At 35.9% G+C, this 22,135-nt stretch overlaps 1 protein-coding gene across 8 annotated transcripts in view; it reads left to right on the forward strand.

Moving 5' to 3' along the window:
- The window catches only part of C2CD5 (C2 calcium dependent domain containing 5), a 69,136-nt gene that overhangs the window by 4,740 nt on the left and 42,261 nt on the right, over window positions 1-22,135 (forward strand). For 6 of the 8 annotated variants that reach the window (XR_002436837.1, XM_021391676.1, XM_021391645.1 and 3 more), the window contains exons 3-9: window positions 1,542-1,713; window positions 4,517-4,612; window positions 5,091-5,246; window positions 7,174-7,372; window positions 9,856-10,007; window positions 15,419-15,504; window positions 21,191-21,299. Coding sequence is in view for 7 of the 8 variants with exons in the window: in XM_021391676.1 (XP_021247351.1) it covers window positions 1,542-1,713; window positions 4,517-4,612; window positions 5,091-5,246; window positions 7,174-7,372; window positions 9,856-10,007; window positions 15,419-15,504; window positions 21,191-21,299 (970 nt within the window). In the remaining variant the exon portion in view is untranslated. Of the gene's footprint in view, window positions 1-1,541; window positions 1,714-4,516; window positions 4,613-5,090; window positions 5,247-7,173; window positions 7,373-8,755; window positions 8,881-9,855; window positions 10,008-15,418; window positions 15,505-21,190; window positions 21,300-22,135 lie in introns of all 8 variants that reach the window. The other 2 variants (XM_021391618.1, XM_021391656.1) reach the window with 1 other exon arrangement.

Here is a 22,135-nt window from a genome sequence, read left to right on the forward strand (position 1 = left end):
TTTAGGAGTAGTTTTGAGTAAGGAAAGTTAACTGGTATTTGGACTGTTAATTTGGCTGGAAAAAGTAATGCACTTGAAAATGAAAATACAGAATTTATATAAGAAAATTAAAAAATAAGACGTTTGCACAACAGTTGCCTGACGCTTTCTTTCTCATTTCCTTATGTAATAATGAGGACACTTGGTGTTTTCCCATAATTGCTTGTTCCTTTCAAGGATCTGATTAGTTCATTTTAATGAACTGAATACAGTAGTACCATAGGTGTCCTTTGGCATTCTGCCCTGAACTACTGTTTACCTATTTATTTTTTGTTACTGCTTTTTTGTTACCCTTAAAGAAAATAAATTGTGTAATGCTGTATAGAATTAATTATTGTTAAAATATTTGAATGTATAGTACTGGTTTGTTTATAGCGGTCTAAGATAATATCCCAATATAAATATGTTTGTAAATATATGTACATGTAGTGAGTGACAGTAGAGTGATGTTAGAGCAAATAGAAATCAGTAAGTAAATTTAGACAACTTAATTGATGTGAAATCTTTGTTGAAATACATCTCATAATTTCAGTCCACGTTTATTAAGAAAGCAGTACTATGATGTTGAAATTCACTCAGTTCTCTTAGTTCTCTTTTTAATTATTCATTTCCTTGGGTCTTTTTTTCCTTTTGGGAGGGGGAAAAGATAGCTGAACGGTATGGAGGGTTAACTCTCTTGGTACAGAAAGAGCTTTTCTGACAATAACAGAAGTCTTAGAATTCTATCTTTTTGAATGGAAAAATGGATTTGGGAAAGAGCCAAACAGCAACAATGGAAAAAAAAAAATCAGAATTCCACATTTCCAAGGGTGGAAGAACACTAACAGCTTAAGAGATCGTGAGTGTGTGTGCGTGTGTGTGTAGTTTGATCTTTTAGCAACACTGTGTTGTAATTCTGCAAAAACACACTTACATGAATCTTCCCACTACACTTAGCAAACCGGGTCTTTTACGGTGTTCAGCACAAAAAGTAGTAGAATCTTGCGTCTCCTAAAAAATAGCCAATGTGTCTGAAGATGGATTCATTTAGGAAAGTGCATGTCTGAAATTACTTAATTTTTGCTATGAGTTGTATAAAGTATCTTGTCTTCTTCTAAGCCACCGGTCAGTGTTGAAGTGTGAGAGCATAACTTCAGAGCGTCATAGACTCTGTGACTCTTTCTGTTAAATTTTCATGTTTTTTTATCATGAAAAGTATATATCGTGGGGATGGGTAGATACTGTGACTTAAAATAATGTGGAATTTTAAAATATGCAATCAGTGTAATCTGTTTCTATGTACTTCTCCCAGGGATAACTCTCGTTTCAGATTTTCAGCACTTTATGGAGGGCAAAGTAAAAATTAAGCATTGTTACGATCCAGGAAATAGAAATTAGATTTTTCTGTGTCATGTCTCTGTACATAACTGACTCACCTCTTACTGCGCTTGTTTTTCCAGGAGTGTTCCCCTGCTTTTTTTTTCTTTTAAGTATTCAAATTCCATGTCAATATTTGTTTCTAGGTAGATGATGAAGAGCTACAAGATGAGCCTCTCCAGATCACAGTTCTTGATCATGATACCTACAGCGCTAATGATGCTATTGGCAAAGTATACATTGATATCGATCCTTTGCTCTATAGTGAAGCAGCTACAGTTATTTCAGGATGGTTTCCAATTTATGATACTATCCACGGTAAGATTTGCCAATTTAAAACAATGTTGTTCTGCAGTGTTCCTTTCTGTAAGCGGTCCTCAGAAGTGTGTAATAATTTTAGCCTCAGGAGCTGGAAAGCTCCAATTTTGGTACTTTTATTAGGTCTTCAGTAAGTTAAGAATGCCATCTAAAATCAGTGACAAAGTACTTCCAGAACTTTTCATATTTAATAGCAATAATGGTCATATATGAAAGATGTCTAATATTTCTGGCATAAGAAAGTCTAAACTACTGTACCAGAATCTAAGGCTTGGCAGAATGCCTTTCATAAAATTTGTGACAAGTGGAAAACATCTTCTCATATTTAAAATAGTTACTGGAAATAGTTACTGGAGAAGTCAGTTAAAAAAAACCCAAAGCATACTTATTCAATTAGTTTGTGTTTACTAAAAGAATATATTTCCGCTGCAGTTACTTAGGGTGTGCCTTCCTGGGGTGTTGGATATGCTTCACTTGAGATGGAGGGGCAGGATACGACAAACATAAAATGCGGACTGAAAATCTGTTTACCTGCCAGCAGTCCTAGGTAGAGTTCTTCAGAATATCGTGCGAGTATGAGAAAATGAAGATAATGATACTTCTGCCTTAGATTTTAAGGAAGCAGAGCATCGATCCCAGAAAGTTAAGATCCATTTACAGCAAGTTATTACCTTGAATACCTTCCTACGGAACGTCTGTGTGGTTATTATTACTCCTGTAGTTTATTCTACAGTGGGAATTAAATGACTTAACTATTTTAAAAGCTAATTATATCTAATTGGTGGAAAAGCATTAGTAGTATTTATTGGATGATCATCATAACCAATGATAATTTTTTTTCTTTTTGCATTTCTAACAGTTACAGCGAAGAAGGATCTTAAGAAATATCGCATGTTTCGCTTTTTAAAAATTCTACTCACATTTTCTTATTGGACGCTTCCTTTTGAATGTTTGTCTCAAGATGTGTGTAACTTGTACGTCAGAGAGAACTAGACTTCCCTGTATTTTCTAGTTCTGTTGGTTTTTCATGGCTCTTTTTTCTATTTAGATAAAGTAAAAATTATCTTATTTTCATGCTTGTAGCAGTAGATTTGGGCCCCTCACTGCAAGAAAGGCATGGAGAGGGCCCTGGAGCATGTTCAGAGGAGGGCGACAAAGCTGGTGAGGGGTCTGAAGCACAGGCCTTATGAGGAGCGGCTGAGGGAGCTGGGATTGTTCAGTCTGGAGAAGAGGAGGCTCAGGGGAGACCTCATCGCTCTCTATAACAACCTGAAGGGAGGTTGTAGTGAGCTGGGGGTCAGCCTCTTCTCTCTTGTAACTAGTGACAGGACGAGGGGGAATGGCCTCAAGTTGTGCCAAGGGAGATTTAGGCTGGACATTAGGAAATACTGCTTTTCTGAAAGAGTGGTCAGGTGCTGGATTGGGCTGCCCAGGGAGGTGGTTGAGTCACCGTCCCTGGAGGTGTTCAAGAAACATTTAGATATAGTGTTGAGAGGCATTGTTTAGTGGGGTTATTGGTGGTAGGTGGGTGGTTCGACTGGATGATCTTGTACGTCTTTTCTAACCTAGCTAATTCTATGATTCTAATCATCTCAGTGCTTGGCAAACAAATTAATGCTTTCTTAAAAGAAAATAGACATTTATATATATTTATTTAAATATTTTTTTCTTGCTCCCTAACGTGATTATTTGTGAAAATATGTGATCTTGATGTACTTCCTGTTACAGTAGATGGAGACTTCTTTCTATCCGCATTTGAGAAGATAATTCTAGGTGACTTCACTGCAATAATGTCAGTCAGTTTGTGAATCCAGTACTTTTGTCTGAGTTGGATATTTCTGTGACAAAGGCTTCTGAAGTCCCTAGAGATCAGATTCTTCAAGAAGTTTAGTCCTCAATATGTCAGAATCCGTAATGATGTGATGTGGAGGGATTTAGTTAGTCGATGCAGGAAAAGGAGTAAGCTCAAAATAGAAGCAGAAAAATCCAAAAAGGAATGGCTATGTTCTAAAGAAATTCAGCCCTATTAATAAGATTTAGTTGTAGCCAAAAGATTAAGCTTTACCTAGAAAATCTGTAATACCTTATTTTATATATTTATTCTCAAAATATTTTACATTGCCTGCTTTCTGATTCTCAGAAGAACTGTAACTTTTCTCATTGTATTGACTTCAGCTTTACTGTGATTTTGCTACTGTTTGTGGGAGAAAAATTCTGTAAACAACACAAAAAAACTTTTGATGTGGGCAGGACTGTAGTTTCCAGGTATCTGTACTCCAAAGTAGTCTTGCCTTTTTGTGCTGAGCATGTCCTAGGATAGTATCACAGAACTTAACTACTGATTTCATGCCCTTCTGGCACTGATGATAGTAGCCCAAGGGAGCAGAGGGAGCACTTGCTCCCTGCAGCTGGGAACGCTGCAATAGCAGGAGGCTGATGGCTTCTCTTTTCCCAGTCTCAGCCTTCTAAAACCCTGTTTGATGCAGCAGGTATTTGATGATTGTTGCTTGCATGGCTTCAGCCTCAAAGGCTGGGCAGAACTAGCAGCTTCCTCTGAGAGGGCATCTCTATGGCAGACCTGAGAGGTAAGGAGATGTCATTCTGCTCCTCTGGCCCAGGCTAGAACTGACACGTTAGCAGTCAGTTGAACCAGGCAGTTTTATGAAGATTGTATTATGCTCTTTGCAGGAAAACTAACTCAATGGTAATAGAGAGCATCAATTACTAATTAGAAAGATTACAGAATGGCTAGTTCCGTATTGTTTTTTGATACCATTTCACATTTTATTTTTTCTTTTGATAGGTATACGTGGGGAGATTAATGTCGTGGTGAAAGTAGATCTCTTCAATGACTTAAACAGATTCAGGCAGTCATCGTGTGGAGTAAAGTTTTTTTGCAGTAAGTAGAGGAACAAAAGGAAAATCAAGGGTTTTTTTTTTTTTCTTCTTTCTTTACTGACTTTTTTCCCTTTTTGGATGAGTATTCTGTTAAAGAGGCACAAACTCAAAAAAGTTTCAGAATGGTACATGTTGTAGCAGGGTTGTAACTGGTACACTGGACAGTTACTGGTCTTCCAGCATCTCTCTGAACAAAATTGCTTTGGTATGTCCACATTTTAACAGATGAACCTATCTGATGTAGGAAATTGAGCTTAACAGAAAGGAAATTGTGTAGATTACATTCTGGAATAGCCCCATTCTGGTGGTAGGTGGATGGTTGGACTGGATGATCTTGTAGGTCTTTTCCAACCTAGCTAATTCTGTGATTCTATGATTCTGGAATCATTTACATCAGTATCTGGATGTAGTTTTCTATTTTTCTTTGAATTCCTTTCTCTTAGACTCATACCTTCCATCGTTTTATATTTCTTTAACAGCTACGTCTATTCCAAAGTGTTACAGAGCAGTAATAATTCATGGATTTGTGGAAGAACTGGTAGTTAATGAAGACCCAGAATACCAGTGGATAGATCGAATACGTACACCAAGAGCATCAAATGAGGCTAGACAAAGACTCATTTCTCTAATGTCAGGTATGAAACATGCAGGCTGTAATGATTATTGCTGCTTTGAAAAGAAGTCACCATTCAAATTAGTGACTGAATTTTGAATTCTTGTATTATAATTTTTGGTATTAACTGTTCATTTTTTTGGTTCACATTAGCTTGTGTTTCAGAAGGTTCTGTTGCTCTAACTGATGACTAGTGTGACAGAAAGTCCACCCCACCCCTCTTGGTGATGCCATACTGCTGTGTGATTTGTTGGTTGTTTTTAGCAAGGCTAAAAAAATGGAACTCCCTTGAAGATGTTCTTCACCCATATGAAGAGTATTAATAAAACCTCTTTGCACTACATTTAAGTATGTGAATGAGTATCTGTAAGCACAATCTCAGGCATAGTATACTAATGCATATCTTACTTATCATCTTTCCTAAGTCAATATTGTTTCATTGTTTCGGAGTTCTTCAGGATATGCTTAAAATTTCTGGAGAGACTAGTCATTAGAGTTCCAGTTTATGTCTCCACAGTATCAATTACCTTCATAGATTTTCTTTCTTTCTTTCTTTTTCTTATATTACTAATGTTTATGAATACCAGCTGTGAACCAAAGATCCCCATCTCTGTCTCAGTGGAGCAGAACAAGAGTCCAGCACTAGAGACTAGAGGACTTACCCAGTAAGACAAGACAACCAGCTTGAGGTGTACAATACTGAAGGTGTAAGGGATACAGTGAGTTGATGAAAAAATAGTCATTAGAACAGTAGACAGTGGCTTCAGTTCTCTAATAGGCACTTATGTTATCAGGTTTCTTGTAGATAAAGCCATGTTTCAGGGCAGATACTAAAAGATAAAGTAAATTTTGTTTTGCAGATGTATGGAGATTTTTAGTAAAAGGGGCAACCTAAACAGAATATGGAGTTGATACTTAGTATCTTCACTAAGAGAACCAGTAGATGTTTTGGGAGTACGTGGAAAAAACAGTATAGCCTTAACTCGTGAATTATTAAAAAATTCATTAAAAAAGCCTATATGGTATGCCATTTTACACAATTAACATTTGTATATGCCATGTCTTTCATAAATGATGAAAGTAAATAAAACGCAGCAGAACACGTCCAAATGCGCTCTTTTGTTAGTATTTTTATTCATGGCAGTGACTAAGGGAAAAAATACCAAAGAGGCCTCATAGTAACACTGGTTTATGCCATGTAACACAGTGCTTCATATTGCAGTCATTGGTGACCGTATCTGAAGAATCCTTAGGAATTCTGTAACTCTTCTGAGCATGGCTCCTTACTTCTGCAGTCAGAATTGACATCATTCTGTGATGTGTGATAAGTCTTACTTACAGTCACAGGGGTTTTCAGTCTTTATGTACAGTTCTTTGTTTGCAGTAGTAGTGTATTTGGTACTATCTTTGCTTATTTTGTGTCATACTTTGTTTTTTAGATGAGGTTACCAAGTTAAGTAATGTAAAGTAGAAAAGAACTAGAAGTGTGAGTAAGGTTAAGTTAAATTTGAATAGGTTTTGAGTGTTTGTGAATACAAAAATAATTGATTTTCCAATGGGTTTCAGAGATATTGCATTAGTCTGAACTGTATGAAGGAGTATCTATAAACTTCTGTGTGTTCCAGCATGCATCTTGGCCATCCCTTTCTCTGTCTCTAAATAAACAAAAAAGGGAATAGCTAATGAGAATTTAAAATAAATAAATATGTTATGAGATAACAAACTGTAGTTGCAATCAGAATAGATTTAGGGGAAAAGAGCGAAAATGAATGAAACATCACACTATGTTATAGGAAGCGGAGGTTGTGCTTAACATAGATAATCGGTCTGATTTTATATAACTGTTTTATTGATGTGCATTTCCAAAAACAGAGAAGACAAAGCCTACAAAAGAAAATTGGAAAAATTCACTACAATTACGTATGAGCTCTTCACCTTTTGTTTTGTAGGTGAACTGCAAAGGAAGATTGGCTTGAAAGTCCTTGAAATGAGAGGAAATGCTGTTGTTGGTTATTTGCAGTGTTTTGATTTGGAAGGAGAATCTGGACTGGTAGTACGAGCCATAGGAACAGCCTGCACGTTGGATAAATTAAGTAGCACATCAGCATTTTTACCTGCATGTAACTCTCCATCCAAAGAAATGAAGGAGTAAGTATGAATTACTAGCTTTTAGAGGAACAAACTTCATTTCTTTTCATAGTCATTCAGTTATGCATAACAGGTGTGATTTTTTTTTAATTTTTTTTCCTCTCAGAATCTGTTTTCTTTTGCAGTTTTTTTTTTTTTTTTTTGTCTGGAACTCAGTTTTATATTCTACAGTTTTGAAATGAAGTGGATCACTTATGTTATTTCTTTAGAGGCTGGGATTGTATTATGGCTTTTTTTGTATTTCTGTTGCTAGCAAAAGTATTATCCTTGGCCTGGGATTCACCAGTTTCCCAATGAATAATTAGTTTTGCAGTGACTTTGTGTTTGTACAACAAATGTTTCTGTGAGGACTTAATGATATGCCTTGTATCTAAGATTTTCCAGTGGGAGTACAGTCAAGTTCGAGTGGCTATGCTGTGCGTACAAGGGTTTGCACTTAGAGAATGACCCTGAAGTAGGCTCATCTTTTCTTGTGTCCTTTGCTTTTTACTGTTGTAGAACAGGTAGGGCTTGCAGAGGATACTATTTATGATGGGGAAAATGTAGCAGAAATCAAGAAACGGCAGCATTAAAGACAGTGTGCACACAAATTTTTGATGTGCAAAGAAGTTAGTAGGTAAATACTTGCAGTCTCTAAATTGTTGCTTGGATAAATTAGTTACTTTCTGTTTGATAGAGTCATTCAATTTGTAGGAGAAAAAATTAGCACTAGAAAGTATACTACTTCCATAACGTTCCCAGACATCTTTATTAACTTACTGTTGTGTTATTGCACTAAAAATCTGACATTTTTTAGGAAGCAATGTACTCTGGCTTCTCAAAAGTAGTTTTCTGTTTCAGATCATAGCTTGTTTAACTTGTCTTTGTTTTAAAACTTTGCCATCAAAAGAGCTTCTGGATACACTGCAGCATGAAATAACAGTGATGATTTAAAAACAAACAAAAAAACCTGGACCTGGCAACTACCAACTTAAAAGGCTTTCGTAGATTACTCCGGAGTGAAAGGTGGAAATTTCATCCCCCAAGTAATCCATGTTTAGCAGCTTGGTAGTGGATATTGACAGAATCATTGTCCCTCAGTCCAAAAAGTGAGAATGTTTCTCAAAGCCAGCAAAGTCAACTAATGCTTCTTATTATTGGCTTTACTAACTTGATGCACTGTTGCCAAAAAATCAATTTATGATCATAAGCTAGTACTTAAGCTGTTCCTTTCTCTCTTTATTTCATCTGGCCTCTTGCATGCTAGGAATTAAAATTCTTAGTCTGCTTAAAATAAGAGATCTCCTCTAGCTAAACTTCCCTGAAATCATTTATAACATAACTTTGCAACCTGTTTGTATGTATTGTTTTCTTTTCTTCCACCTTGGCTGCAAATTCTCTCAGGTCTCCGCTGGTTCATCCGCCAAGCCATGGATGCCGCTCGACTCACAACAGCCCAATTCACACTGCTACTGGCTCACGACTTACTCAGAACTTCTCTGTGTCTGTTCCCACTCTCATCTACACTGGTACGAGACTGCTCAGACTCAAGAGCTGGGGAGAGGCAGGCCACAAGGCACAGTGGTCGCAAAGTGCAGGCAGGCAGGCAGTGTAGGCAGGTACCACCCATCTTTTCTCCCTCATTTTCTCATGGAGAAACCTTCTGTTGTCAGTGAAGAGCTCTCTGTGCAGCTGCTGAAACAAAGGCAGTAGTTTCTTGAAAGTGCATCAGTCTCTTCCACAAAGCCACACTCTTTGTTTCTCTTTAATAAACTTATTTTCTGAGAAATTAAGTAAAAATGAGTTGGTACATGTGAGTGACATTCACCGTGTTACAGTCCTTGGGGAAACCATGTTTTGATTGGAGTTCATAATTGCTTTCGGGCGTAATTCAGATACAATACTTTGGCTTTAAAATTGTTATACAAAGGGTATGTGCCATTTGTGGAAGAGACAACTTTGGAGAGCAGGTAAGTCAATCTGTGCATAAGTGAACTGTTTGTCATTATAGCTGTTCCCATAAAAATTCTCCTCTTTGCTCTGTTTTTAGCTGTGGCATGCTGTTGATGCTATAGGATAAGGAAACATTATTATTTTTTTTCTTTAAATGTATATGTGTGTATATACATAAATGTATGGATATGTATAAACACAAATATAACTTGAAATCATTTTTTCTTTATTAAACTAACTCAAACGTTGTGTATATGACTAGATTTTTAAGCCATGAACTGTTTTCAGTTTTTTCTTTTGCATATATATATATTTTTGGTCCCATCTCATGCCTTTCATTTGGCTTAATTGTTTCATTGTAGATTATCAGCATCTATCTGTAGAGTGCTGAGTGGTTAAACAGCATTTGCCTTTGGCCTCATCCCCAGTCTCGCACCTAAGGAATAGCTGCTGGCCCTGCCCCAACCCCATCCTGGTGTTTGGATCATGCTGCTGTCAGCCAGGTCCTTTGGCACAGGATTACTGAATGTGTTTCCACCTTCTTCTGGCAGGATTCCCTTCAATGAAGATCCCAATCCCAATACTCATTCATCAGGACCCTCCACCCCTCTGAAAAACCAAACCTATTCCTTTTCACCTTCCAAGTCCTACAGTCGACAGTCCTCTTCTTCTGACACAGATTTGAGTTTGACACCCAAAACTGGTAAGGCGCTTCCACCCACTTTTTGTTTAATTTGTGTTTCTCTTTTTATATTTTCATTCAACCTCTTTTTGCTTCTTGGCATTTAAGTTATCAAAATTATGTTGAAATTGGAGACTTCAGATGGCACTTCTGTGCTCAAAAGGATTTCTGTAGGATGAAAATTTAAATCCTGCCTTATGATTCCACTAATATGGATAACGTTAAAATTATTTTTTCAACACAACTGTGTTCAATCCTAAATAAAATATCGCAGAGCATTAAGGGTGTCTGAAGTAATCGCCTTCTTCTTATCTCCTCCATTTCATACTACATACAGATCATGGGAGTATGTTTCTCACCATAATATGTTAAGAGGCAGTGTTCTTATTAAAGCTGTAATTTTCTAGCATAATGCATTGTGCTGTAGGTGTACTGTTGTATACACATCTCTGTGACTATTTAACTCCCTCTTGCAAATGCCATACTAGAAATCGTGCAGCTGCTGCCTATTAAATTTTCTTGGTGTAGGGAAATTACATACAGTCTAGTTTTTGAAAGTAACCTAAATAATACTCCAGTCATCATCTAAGAACATTTTTCTTTCTTTGTTGTTCTATCAAAAATTCTTCAGCTTGTTTCTTTCTTCCCTTCTTTTTCTCTTTAGTCTGTGGTTGCAATCATGGCAGTAACAATGTCAGCACAGCTCAAAGAATTGTACTGTTTATTACTATGTGGCCAGTGCCCCGAGTTTTACCAGTGTAGTGCTAAATATGTTGCAGGATTGTTTATAAAAGCTTGATTGTTTTTAAAATGTTCTATTAAATTGTGGTATTTGGAGCTCAGAACATTCTTGTTTCCATCTAATCATGACAATTTTTTAAGTATATTAGAATAGTTGATTCAGCTTTACCTGATAGCATCCCTTCCAAGAACCTTTCAAGAATTTTCCTGAGCAGGTAAATTTAATATGGCATTCACACGTGCTTATATTAAATGTTTTACCTAGTTTATTCTCCAAATTTCTGTTGAAAAATGTTCCAGATAAGGAAGCTGTCTTTCTTAGTCCTGTCATCTCCATCTTGTTTAAAAAACAAACAAACAAAACCAACCAAACAAAACAAAGAAAGAAAAAAAAAAACAACTAAGAAATAACAACAAAGACAAACAAAGCCAAAAAACCCACATTGCCACTTTCTTTTTTGGTCCTTTTATGTAAATGATGACTATTGTGTTTGTTTTACGGAGTATTTGAAAATGTGTTTGTTTTTGATCTGGTTTTCATGGTTTAATCCGGTTTTCATGGTAAGGACCATGTTGTGTAAAGGATTAGAATGTAATGGTGGTGGTTGTATCTGTAGGTGTAAATATTCTGAATTTATGAAGGTGGCAACTTACTGTGAATTTGTCAAGTTTTTGAAGCAGCAACCTTAAAGTTGTTAGTGGCAATGTTACGTAGGTGGATGGGACCTCTCTTTTGGTTCGTTCATTCACAATTAAACCAGATTGTATAACTGCCACCTTTTAGGAATTCTGAAGTATGTAGAGAAAGCAGACCTGTGTTCTACCTGTCTTTTTAATATCAAATCTAACAGTGGGTGTACTTTTGCTTGCTAGCACTTGTTATCAGCTTTTACCTCTGCTACTGAGACTTGTCTTAAGATTTGCCAAATGCATTCAGAAATTCTCTGAGTGTTACTTACTAAATTTTGAATCTCAGTAGCTTAAAGAACAACATCGCTCGGTAATATGTTCTACCTAAAATACAGTAATGTGCAAGAGATGTTTCCATAATGTGCTGAATTCAGTGTGTTGCTTCTAACAATTCACCGTACATGTTCGGATCTCTATTTTCCTTTCCAAGGACTGTAATGTTATTGGAATATTTATGTGTGAAAGTTAGTGAGGTTAGTACTAAAACAAATATCCGTTGTTGTATTGACATGACGTATTAAACATAAAATTTGAGATAGCGGATTGACTGATGTGAAAAATGAAGTATTCCTCATTTTTCTGCCGTACATGGTAGTCTTTTATTTCTCTGTCAGGTAGCTGGTATGTTCACATGCTTGAGATGGAGACTGACCTGGAAAAAGAGTGCAGATACCACAATTTCACAGTGTGAATAATTAAACAGGGGAGATGGAAACTTGGATCTGCTTAAGCGTCCAGTTTTCAGTAGCTCCAAATTGGGAGACTACTATGCTAATACCTTACAGAAATTACGGCTGTGGTTGCATTATCTATTCTGGTCTGTATATGCCTTAAATAGAAGGGGAACTTCTTCAGTTCTGAGAAGGCTTGTTTTGGTTTGAAGTTGGATTTCTTCTGTGCATAGTGATCTACTTTATGCCGCTGCAAACTAATAGAAATATTAGGCTGATGAAAAAGCACTGCATATTTTAACAAGATAATATTGTTTGATGTGATATTTGGAGGAAATTGAAAAGGTGGGAACTCCTTTTCTTGGTGGGACCTTCGAATTCAACAGGATTTAAGATTCAAAAAAACTTTTTACACCTAAGTGATGAAAGTAATCTGATATTTAGCCTTTATTCCATAACACCTATCAAATTTTGTATATAATTTAAAAGAAACGCTAGATTACCAAGGCTTCTTAATAAAACAAGATAATTTAATCAGATTTTTGATAACATGCTTCTCATTCATATCGTGTAGCTGTACTGTCATTCCATTTCTTTGTATGTTGAGGAATGGTTTAGCTGTGAGTGTGGGTTCATTCAGAGGGAAAAAAAATGCTTCATTTTGTTTTCTTCTTTCTGTTTCTTTAGTCATCTTCTGAATCTACATCTTTTTGTCTCTATTACTTTCCTCCACAGCACCTTCCCCACAGGGACCTAGGATTTTCCTGTTTCCCAGCTCCCCTACACTCTCATGTGATTCCCCACATCTTAAAAAGTCCTGTCTCCTCCTCTCGGGGTCTAGCCTTTACCCTCTACACTCTAGCCATGTCAGCCCAGTTGTTCTGAGGAAAAGTGTTTCTTTCACTGAAGAGCTGCTTCTGGCTGCTTCTGGTAGGATCAATCTATTATGGCCTTTTAAACATTTTAAGAAAATGTTGTTGCTATTTGATACAGGGACATTTAACGCACAGCCTTCTATAACCCGATGTTTTTGTTAGCCTCTGAAAACTGCTGGCTACATGACTATCCATACCATCTCTCACCTGTGCCCTAGAAGCTTGTAACAGCTTCAGAATTTCACGCCGTAGAGGATTTGAAGCATGTCATTCACACTAAAGAACTTCCTCGTTTCCCCTCTCAATCTCCTTTGGTAATTGGACTAAATTAATTGCCTTTTTTTTTTCCTTCTCATTCCCTTCAGCTTGTTGTTCCTCTGTTTTGCATGGAACAAGCATTTGCTCATTAATTCATTCATAATTTTTTGAATTATGGCTATCAGATGGCTAGCAACTCTGCTCTTTAATGTGTATCAAGCAAAGTCTGTACGGACTTTTTATTTGTACTGCACTTTTCTGTTCCATTGGCATGCATTTAAATTACACAGTTGATATTAGTGCCTTTTTTTTTCCTGTAGAATCCGTTTTAATTAGTTTGTATTTTTTTTTGTCCAGTGTTGATGCTATGTTTGTCTGTATTTAATATTGTATAGTCCCTGACAATGATATTTAGATCAATGCCAAATAGATAAAAGCAATTAAAACTTGTTTAATGGGACTATACAGATACTAATCTTATTGTTTCCTTATCCAAGAACAGCTAAAAATATTTGTTAGCAGTTATAGTCTATGTAGTGTACGTCATATATAGCATATACTTACAGTATATATAATTAAATGGCAATGAGAGCCTGGTAATTTTTTGAAAATGTTAGAAATGAAGTTAACATATATTAAGATCAGTATTTCTAGATCTCCCTGTATTTTCTTAGAGGTAACTACACTTTGACGTATATGTACAATCTCATTCATGTTTATTTGATGCTTAACAACAAGAGAAGGGTACCTACCAAGGAATTGTGTTTTGATTCGTTAGAATTACTGTAAAAGAAAATCTTGCCTTCACTCATAACCGTTTGCACTGTAGTGTGTTTGTATTTCATTTTGCTCCTGACATGTCTTTTTGTTCTTTATCCTTTTTCTTAGTGCTTTCCTAAATTTAGGTGCATATTATTGCAGTGTCCAGTTAGCACTGATGGTTTTAGAGACGATAAGTACCAGTGATAGCGTATTTTTAGGCATGAACTATTACCAAGAAAATCTGATTCACCAGTATTGTGTTTATTGTAGGAAAAACACAGTCTTGGTACGTGCTTATTTTTTACTTTTTTGATTTCTAACCGTAGAGCAAATGCTGTAGTCATACATATAACCTGCATCTTGCAGTGCTCAGTTAAGTATAATGTTCCTTGATAACAGATCCTTGTTGGCAAAGATGTTTATGTATCTGATACATTTTGCAGCTCTTCAGAGAAGTTCCCAAATTAGGGGCAGAACGTGCAAGTGAAATATGCAAAACAAGGAACCGGACAATTGCCCGTCATATGCAAAACTATAATTTATGTGTTATTTTTATTTACAGATGATCTGCAGGTTATGTGTATGAAAATGTAGTAATCAGATAAGGTGTGGCAGTTTGAAATGCTGAGCAGTATTGCTAAATTTATCTGATTGAATCAAATGAGTGAATATCTCATGGCATTTATGTTAAATAAATATAACTACAGTATATTTCAATTCAAAAGATTTGTGTTATCTTTGCAATTTTTGTTTTAGTTTCACTCATGCAATATACAGCTACTGCTGAAATTGTGTGCAGGCACCTCCCAGTGGTTAGGAAAGGTGATTTGGTTACTCCAAAACTCTGGAAGGCAGGGTTGTTTTTTTTTTTCATTCTTTTTTTCTTTTAAACCAATAATGCAAATAGAGAAGTGTAGCTTACCATAGAAGAATGTAGGAGAATTGTTCAGCAGTGTGGTGTTAATGGTATCTTTGCAGCCCTTTTTAGGTAAGGACTCTGAAACTCGAATGATGGTGAAGCTTTCCATGGAAAGCACAGGAGGCAGATCTATACTGAAATTAAAGCTTTACGTAGTACAAAAGAATTGCAAGCCCAGATCTTCAAAGGCATTGTATTTTGAAGCCTTTTTAGTTCAGGCTGACATCAGGAAAAGGTCTTAGATCAGGAAATTTTTATCCAAATCTATAGTGGTTAAAAACACTGCTAGTCATTTTAAAAAATAAACAGAAAAGCCCATCGCCCTCCTACACTGCCCCACTTGCAAAACCCGAACGCTTAAACTGGGATGCTCAGCATTTTTTTCCTGAAAATTTAAGGGAATAGTTTTGTATGTTTTCAATCATAGCTTTATATATTTTTAAATTGAAGTCTGATAACAAATGATAATATGTTTTTATTTATTTTTTAAATGTCATTTGTACTGGTACTCTTTAGGAATGGGCAGTGGGAGTGCTGGAAAAGAAGGGGGGCCATTTAAAACTCTTTTAAGACAGCAGACTCAGTCAGCTCTGGAACAAAGGGTAAGGCATTTTATACTTACATTTCTGATATACTAAAGAGAAAATTAAGCTTGTAGTAGGTTTCCTGTTACTGTCTATTTTAAAAGATGCACTTTTTTTTTTGTCTGAAAACTTACTATAGATGTTGAATATTTAATAGACTTTAAATAATTAAAAAAACTCGCCTGAATTCTTATATATTATTAAAGACGTAAGAGTAGAGGAAGTAAGTGTAACGTGTGAATGCTAGTGGTTATGCTCAGGTGATTACAGTGGGTGTTACAAAAAAGTTATAGCATAACTTACTGCTATTCAGTGTCTAAGTTATAGATGCATGTGGCTGTTTAATATTTATTATCATGTATTTAGTTGAATTTTTATAGAAGTCAAAGTCCGAAACGTTGAAATAACTTCAAACAAGGTGAAAGCCCCGTAATTAATTGAGAAAACTGGCATTTGCAAGAAAATAGAGTTCTTGCATAGTTCAGCCTTGTTTGTGCTACATGAAATGGTGTGCATGTTGCCTCTGTAAGACGATAACTTAAACGATTCAGTTCCCAAACAATAAAAGAGGTTTTCAAGTTTTGGAAGAACCTCTGTAAGACGAAAAATTCAATTTGTTTATATGGTGTCAGTCTATACTGAATAGAGAGCAAAATAAAAACAGTGTTTTTAATTCCTTTCAATTGTTTAGAAAATATCACGAGGTCTTTGCAACTTTTTTACAGTATATGCTGCTATGGTTAAAATGCTGTGTTATTAACAAGGTGTCTTGAAGGAAGAAACATGGAATATTCTGCTATCTGGGAAAAAAAATTATTATAATTACAAATTCTGAATACCTGAGCTACTTATGTAGAACTTGTGTAAGTTGTTGAAAACAAAATCAGCTACATCTGTGAAATAGAGATGAATAGCTGCTATTTTGAATCAAGTGGATGATTCTCTTCTCGTTTCTTGTGTTGTCCATTGCTAAGAGAGGATCGCCTCATAGGTTCTGTAGAAGGCGGGTATGTTCTACAACATTGTGTGACTCTGTAGCTTTTTTTTGGTATTGACAATTTCTAAGCAATAATTTCTAATCTTTTGGTTTTCTTTGTGAGATTTCTTCAGATTTCTTTGGAATCTTGCTTATGCAGGAGTTTTGTATATTGTTTTTTCTCTTTTGTTTTAAAGCATTTATCAGATACACTTTGGCTTAATTTCTATTTTGCATGTTCATACATTTGAGTTACAATTTCTCTTTTAAATACAAATCCATAGCTTTGCTTTTAATGTCCTAGTTTGGAGGGAAAAAAAAGACATTTAAAGATCATTTTCTCTCTCTTACCTTTCTTCTCCTAACATTTTAGATGTTTCCTGGCTTATCTGTTATTTCTTTAGGAAGCCTCTTAAAAACAATTACAAATGTAAAATCAGTACAGTTAACATATATCTGGAATTTGTATTATTTGCAAATTATTTTGATAAGACCCGTATACTGCCAAGTTGAAGAAATATCATAAAATGAGGTGGAAACACGTTCAATCTGTTATTAATTCGAAGATGATCAATATGTAGCAAAGCATGCAGACTGTTAATTGACACAAAAAAAATGCTCCTGTTGTCTTTTTGATAATGTCATGTTGGATTTGATTTTTGTTGCACTTGCCCTCTTTCAGATACTTAGAATGAATGGGAAGGACGGGGAGAGATATTTAGCTCAAAATGTCTTTGGCACTCGCAAGAATTTTTTCTGTTTCACTATTCCACACGTACACAGTGCGTTGTAGTTACCTGTGTGGTTTATATTTAGAGTAGCACTTATGCAAAGAGTAAAACTTATATGTGTATTATGTTGCCGCATGTGTGAATGTATAGTAAGCTCTTTCCAATCTTAGCTGAGATTATTTGAACATATGGCAGCGCTAAGGCACATTATAAGCAATTCATTTAACTGGGTGTCTCGTCAGCTTTTTTAATTAAATATGTATTAGTTTGTTACTTAAATAAACTGAATTGGAAATTGAAGAGATTTTGTTAGAAGAATTATCCTAAGTGTTACTTTTTTTCCTGGGAAAGTACACCAGCTGTGGAAATGCGTACATATGTTATTTAACATTAATATATTTTTAGCAGTTCACAGGATCCCTGTTGATTGCAGGTGTTAACTGGATGACACCACTATCTTTCTGCGTACTTCTGCCTAGAAATATATATTGCCTCTGTCAGTAGGCAAAAATTAGCCTGTGTTTTCACAGAAGCAGTCAAGCACTGCTCTTGATTGTAATTTATATCTATTTCAAACTTAACTTGGACAAATGCTGTTACTCCTCCGCGTTTGCATTCTGCAAGAGCTTGAGAGATCTTCACTGCTGCCTTTGCAAAACAGAGATCCACTGATAATCGTCTCTGAAGAGCATTGCTGGATCACTGTTGTGTTACAGTGCAGTTCTCTCTCTGATTCTTTTGGCTGCACTGCTGACTTAGCAACTTTTCTTTCCAGTGGCTTCTTACTCCTATCCAGGTCACCCCTCAGTTCATTTGAAATAAAGATTATAAGATTATTTGGCCACCTGGTGAGAAGGTGCAGCAAACGTGTCTAGAATAAGATAATTCAAACAGGAAATAAACAGTAATTTGGTATGGATGAGGTCTCTGCTCTGGCTCAGTGCCAAAAGAGCCATGGATGTGTCAGCATTGCTACCAATACCTGAGGGAGTGGTATCATGGTAGGAATAAGGGAATGCTGGATGGAAAGCTGAGAACTTCTTCCCTGGCGCTAGCACCACAGTATGTATGTGTGTATGTAGCCTTGTTCCTTGTGCTTTTTCATTATTTTGTGTGTAATATATGTAAAATGCAGTTTGAATACTAGCAATACATGTACGTATATGCACAAGCGTTTTAAAGCACTGTATTAAACACTGCAATGACTTTATTGTAGCTTCATCAAACTGCATCCAAATGCTGACTATAAAATCTCAGTGTAGTTGCAAGGATTAAATCAGTGACATGCTTTTTTCAGAGTCCATGCAGTCACTAACTGAGAAATGATGTAGTGAATTTGAATCATAGAATATGCTGAGTTGGAAGAGACCCACAAGGATCATTGAGTCCAGCACCTAATTTACCATTTAGTATCGATAAAAATAATTGGCTGTCTTCAATTGTAGCTTGGAAAATTAAGGTCATCATGTCTTCGCACCCACGGGAAGATTCTGTGTTCGTGCCACATGATTTTAAAGGTCCATTGCAAAGTGCAGTGGAAATTTATGCAAAGTTGTGGAAATTTATAATACACAGATATGGCATCTGGTTCATAGGGAATCTGTTTTCCATGCACCAAGAATAGCTTTAAAATTTTTGAAGTATTACAGATCACTCGTGTAGTTGCGGCTGGGTCTTGTTTTATATTGAGTAATAGGATAATAAAGAAACTCTTTTTGAGAGAGCTTGGGAAAAAATAGAAATAAAAGGCTGTTGTAGTAAGTGACAGCATTCTATGTGCATCAAAAGGAATGAGGCACATGGTTAATGGAGTATGAGCATGTTTGAGTGCTTCAGTGAGTTTTTTAGAGTTGTTTGTGGGTGAAATTAATTGAGAGGAGGTAGGCCTAATTTTAGTGTATTAAACTTGCAATTATGAATGCAACTGAGTGTACTGACTGAGACAAAATGATGCTGTTATTTATTCGTAGTTTGTAAACTAAGCAGGCTGCGCATCTGAACATGTTAAAATTACTTGCAGTATAAAGCCTTCTGAAAATGTGTGAAGTAACTTCTGAATCTCCATATAGATTAGAAAGCATTTAATTCCCTTGTACTTTAGAGCCCAGAATGAAAACATTTACTTTGTTTACTATGTGCACTAAGCATAGTGTGTGAATTTATATATATTTCATATAGATAGCATGCACTGAACTTTCTATAATCAATTTCTACAGTTCTGAGAAAGCTGGTTACTAATTTTGAACATTAGTAATGCAGGATAACTATTCAGGGGACGCAGCAAATGCGTATTTGCTGTATATATTTTTTTGGTATGTTTTTAAGTTGTACATAATGGATGTCGTGGAATTACACAGGAGAAAAAATATTGTCACTGTATTGCGAATCACTAAACAGTTGATGAAGCTGCACTGGGATCTGTCCTTTCTTGGCATAAAACAGTATAGGAACAAAGTTGATTGTGTTGTAGTCAGAGTCTTTGGCTGCTCTGATAACCTGCAGAGCACTTCAAGATCTGGTGAAACCTTCTGGCCGAATCTGTTCTCTAGCCCACTGCAGAGATCCGTTGGTGCTCCTGAAGACAAATTAGCCAAACAGGCTCGCAGACCCCTGTTGTGAAATCTTCCTACTTCTTAATCGCTTCGTGAAACGCGACTGTAGTAGTTCTCTTTTTTTCCACTTGTGGTTGTCGATGCTATTATTACTGATGACGAAGTTTGCCTCAGTTTTGGAATTCTGTAAAAGAAGTGAAAATGCAGAAAAAAATGTAGTTTGTAGCACCTTTTAAGAATTGTAAGAGCTCTAATAAATTTCACATGGGTGGTAATAATCCTGAAGTGGTCATTATAAAAGTTGCCTTGGGCTTTTGCTCACCAGGGCTTTTCATGCCATGTATTGCTGGAACAACCACGATTCTCATTTTATTTGCAGCACGTACACTGTTTAGGTGGAAGCTCAGTTGCACTGTACTGTTGCAAGTGCTTCAAGTATGTGAGAAAGGAATCAGTACTGTACTTTCTCTCATATACAGTTACGCTGTTTATTTTATCCATTTAACTAATCATCACTACACAAGCCATGGTTGCATGATTTTTCTTTGTATTTTTGCCTCTCTGCTGAGAATTGCTGAACACTAACCTGTCACCTTTCCCCCCATAAATATGCTATAGTATGTATAATACTGTAGAAAATCAAATCTTCCCATTTTTGGGTTCACATTTGAACATGAAGGATTTTGTCATGTACATAATGAAAAATTGCTATTATCCTTTAATGGCCTCTTGTATTAACATTTTCAAACTGTTGCTAAAACTTATTAATTGCTGATTTCAGTTATGAATTGGTAAAACTCATTTATGCGAATGAAATTGGAAGTGAATTTCCTTGGTTTAAGAACTTAGTTATATTTCATACAAGACCTACGCTTTATTCCAGAGGATTAACGTTTCCTTCTTATCTTTAGAGCTTATGACACTCGCAGTGTCATTAGCAATCTGCTAATACATTTGTAGGTGTGTCCTCCTGTACTAAGGCATTCACTATTCTTATAAAACTGAAGTTAGCTTTACCCAGTGCTTCAGGATCAAACTGCATTCAGTTATAACAGTAAGCCCTAGAAAATTGAGAAAAATAATCCTTTATTTTTTATCAGCTAATGAAATTATGTTGTTTCGCTGCCTTGTTAAAGGCAGACCAATAAAAGCTTTGTTAACTCAAACATGTAAAGCTTTGATTACTTATTAATGCTACGTTAGGGTGCAGCTCTATGGGGGAAAAGTATTTTTACATTATTAGAATATCTCTGCTTTTCTTACACTGTTGTTATGTGAAGATGTATGGCTACATAGCGCCTAGTAAGCCTGAAGGATACGTTTGGCCCTCTGTAACTGCTTTATTTGTATTTCAGGGCAACGATCAGTTCACTGCATGTATAGTGGCAATTACAGTGGCAGTAGTTGATGAACAGTCATTTGATGTTTGTTTTTAATCATGACAGGAATTCCCATTCTTTACCTTGACGGCTTTTCCACCAGGCTTCCTTGTCCACGTTGGTGGTGTTGTGAGTGCCCGTTCCGTGAAGCTCTTGGATCGCATTCACAATCCTGGTACGTTGACACAATAAATCTTGCCTAAGTTCTATTGTGATGACCATGTACTTCTAATCTTTAAAACTTTAAAGGTAGTAGTATTTTTATTAATACAAATATATTCTAACAGTGTATATTAAGTGCGATAATTAAAGCTTGGAAAATAATAGGTGTTCAGAGGGTTTGTCTTCGGTGAGAAATCTCTCATCAACTTAGTGAAATTCTAAAGTATGTGGGATCCAGTAACTTTGCAGCAAGAACTGTCTTTGAATTGTCAGTTGTTTCTTTTTTGGCTACTTCCAAATATTAAAGCATGATGCAAGTTTTCCTTTCAAACAAAAATTAGTTGAAATACTTATATATACCTCTGTATGTTTTCTGATTTTTAGCTCCTCAAAATCCTTAAGGACTAATCTATGCATTCTATCTCAGTGTGTGTTTTTAACCTCAGTTGGTAAAACCTTTAGAGTGTTATCTTTTTACTTTAAAAAAAAAACACATCAGTTTTTTAATAATTTTGTTCAATATTTACCTGGGAACTCCAGTAATGGAACTTGTATTTTGCATGTCCTAATTCTGAAATCAACATTAAGTGACTCTGAATATTTTTGATGTTATGTTAACTGAGATAAGCAGAGATGCTCTGTAAAAAGTTTGAGTTAAGCAGTGCACTTAAAATGCAGACAGATGAGGGAATACCATAGCACCTGTAGTAGTCTTGCATGCACTGGCCAGGAGTAATAGAGCATGAGGTTTGTGCAAATGCATCTTTTTCAAAAAAATTAAAAAAAAACAACCAGAAATCTCTCTCCTTCCCTTCAAGGCAGGTAATTCTTGAAGCAGGGAGATTGTTG

This window comes from Numida meleagris, chromosome 1 (assembly GCF_002078875.1).
Source record: "Numida meleagris isolate 19003 breed g44 Domestic line chromosome 1, NumMel1.0, whole genome shotgun sequence".
In the NCBI taxonomy this organism is placed as follows: domain Eukaryota; kingdom Metazoa; phylum Chordata; class Aves; order Galliformes; family Numididae; genus Numida; species Numida meleagris.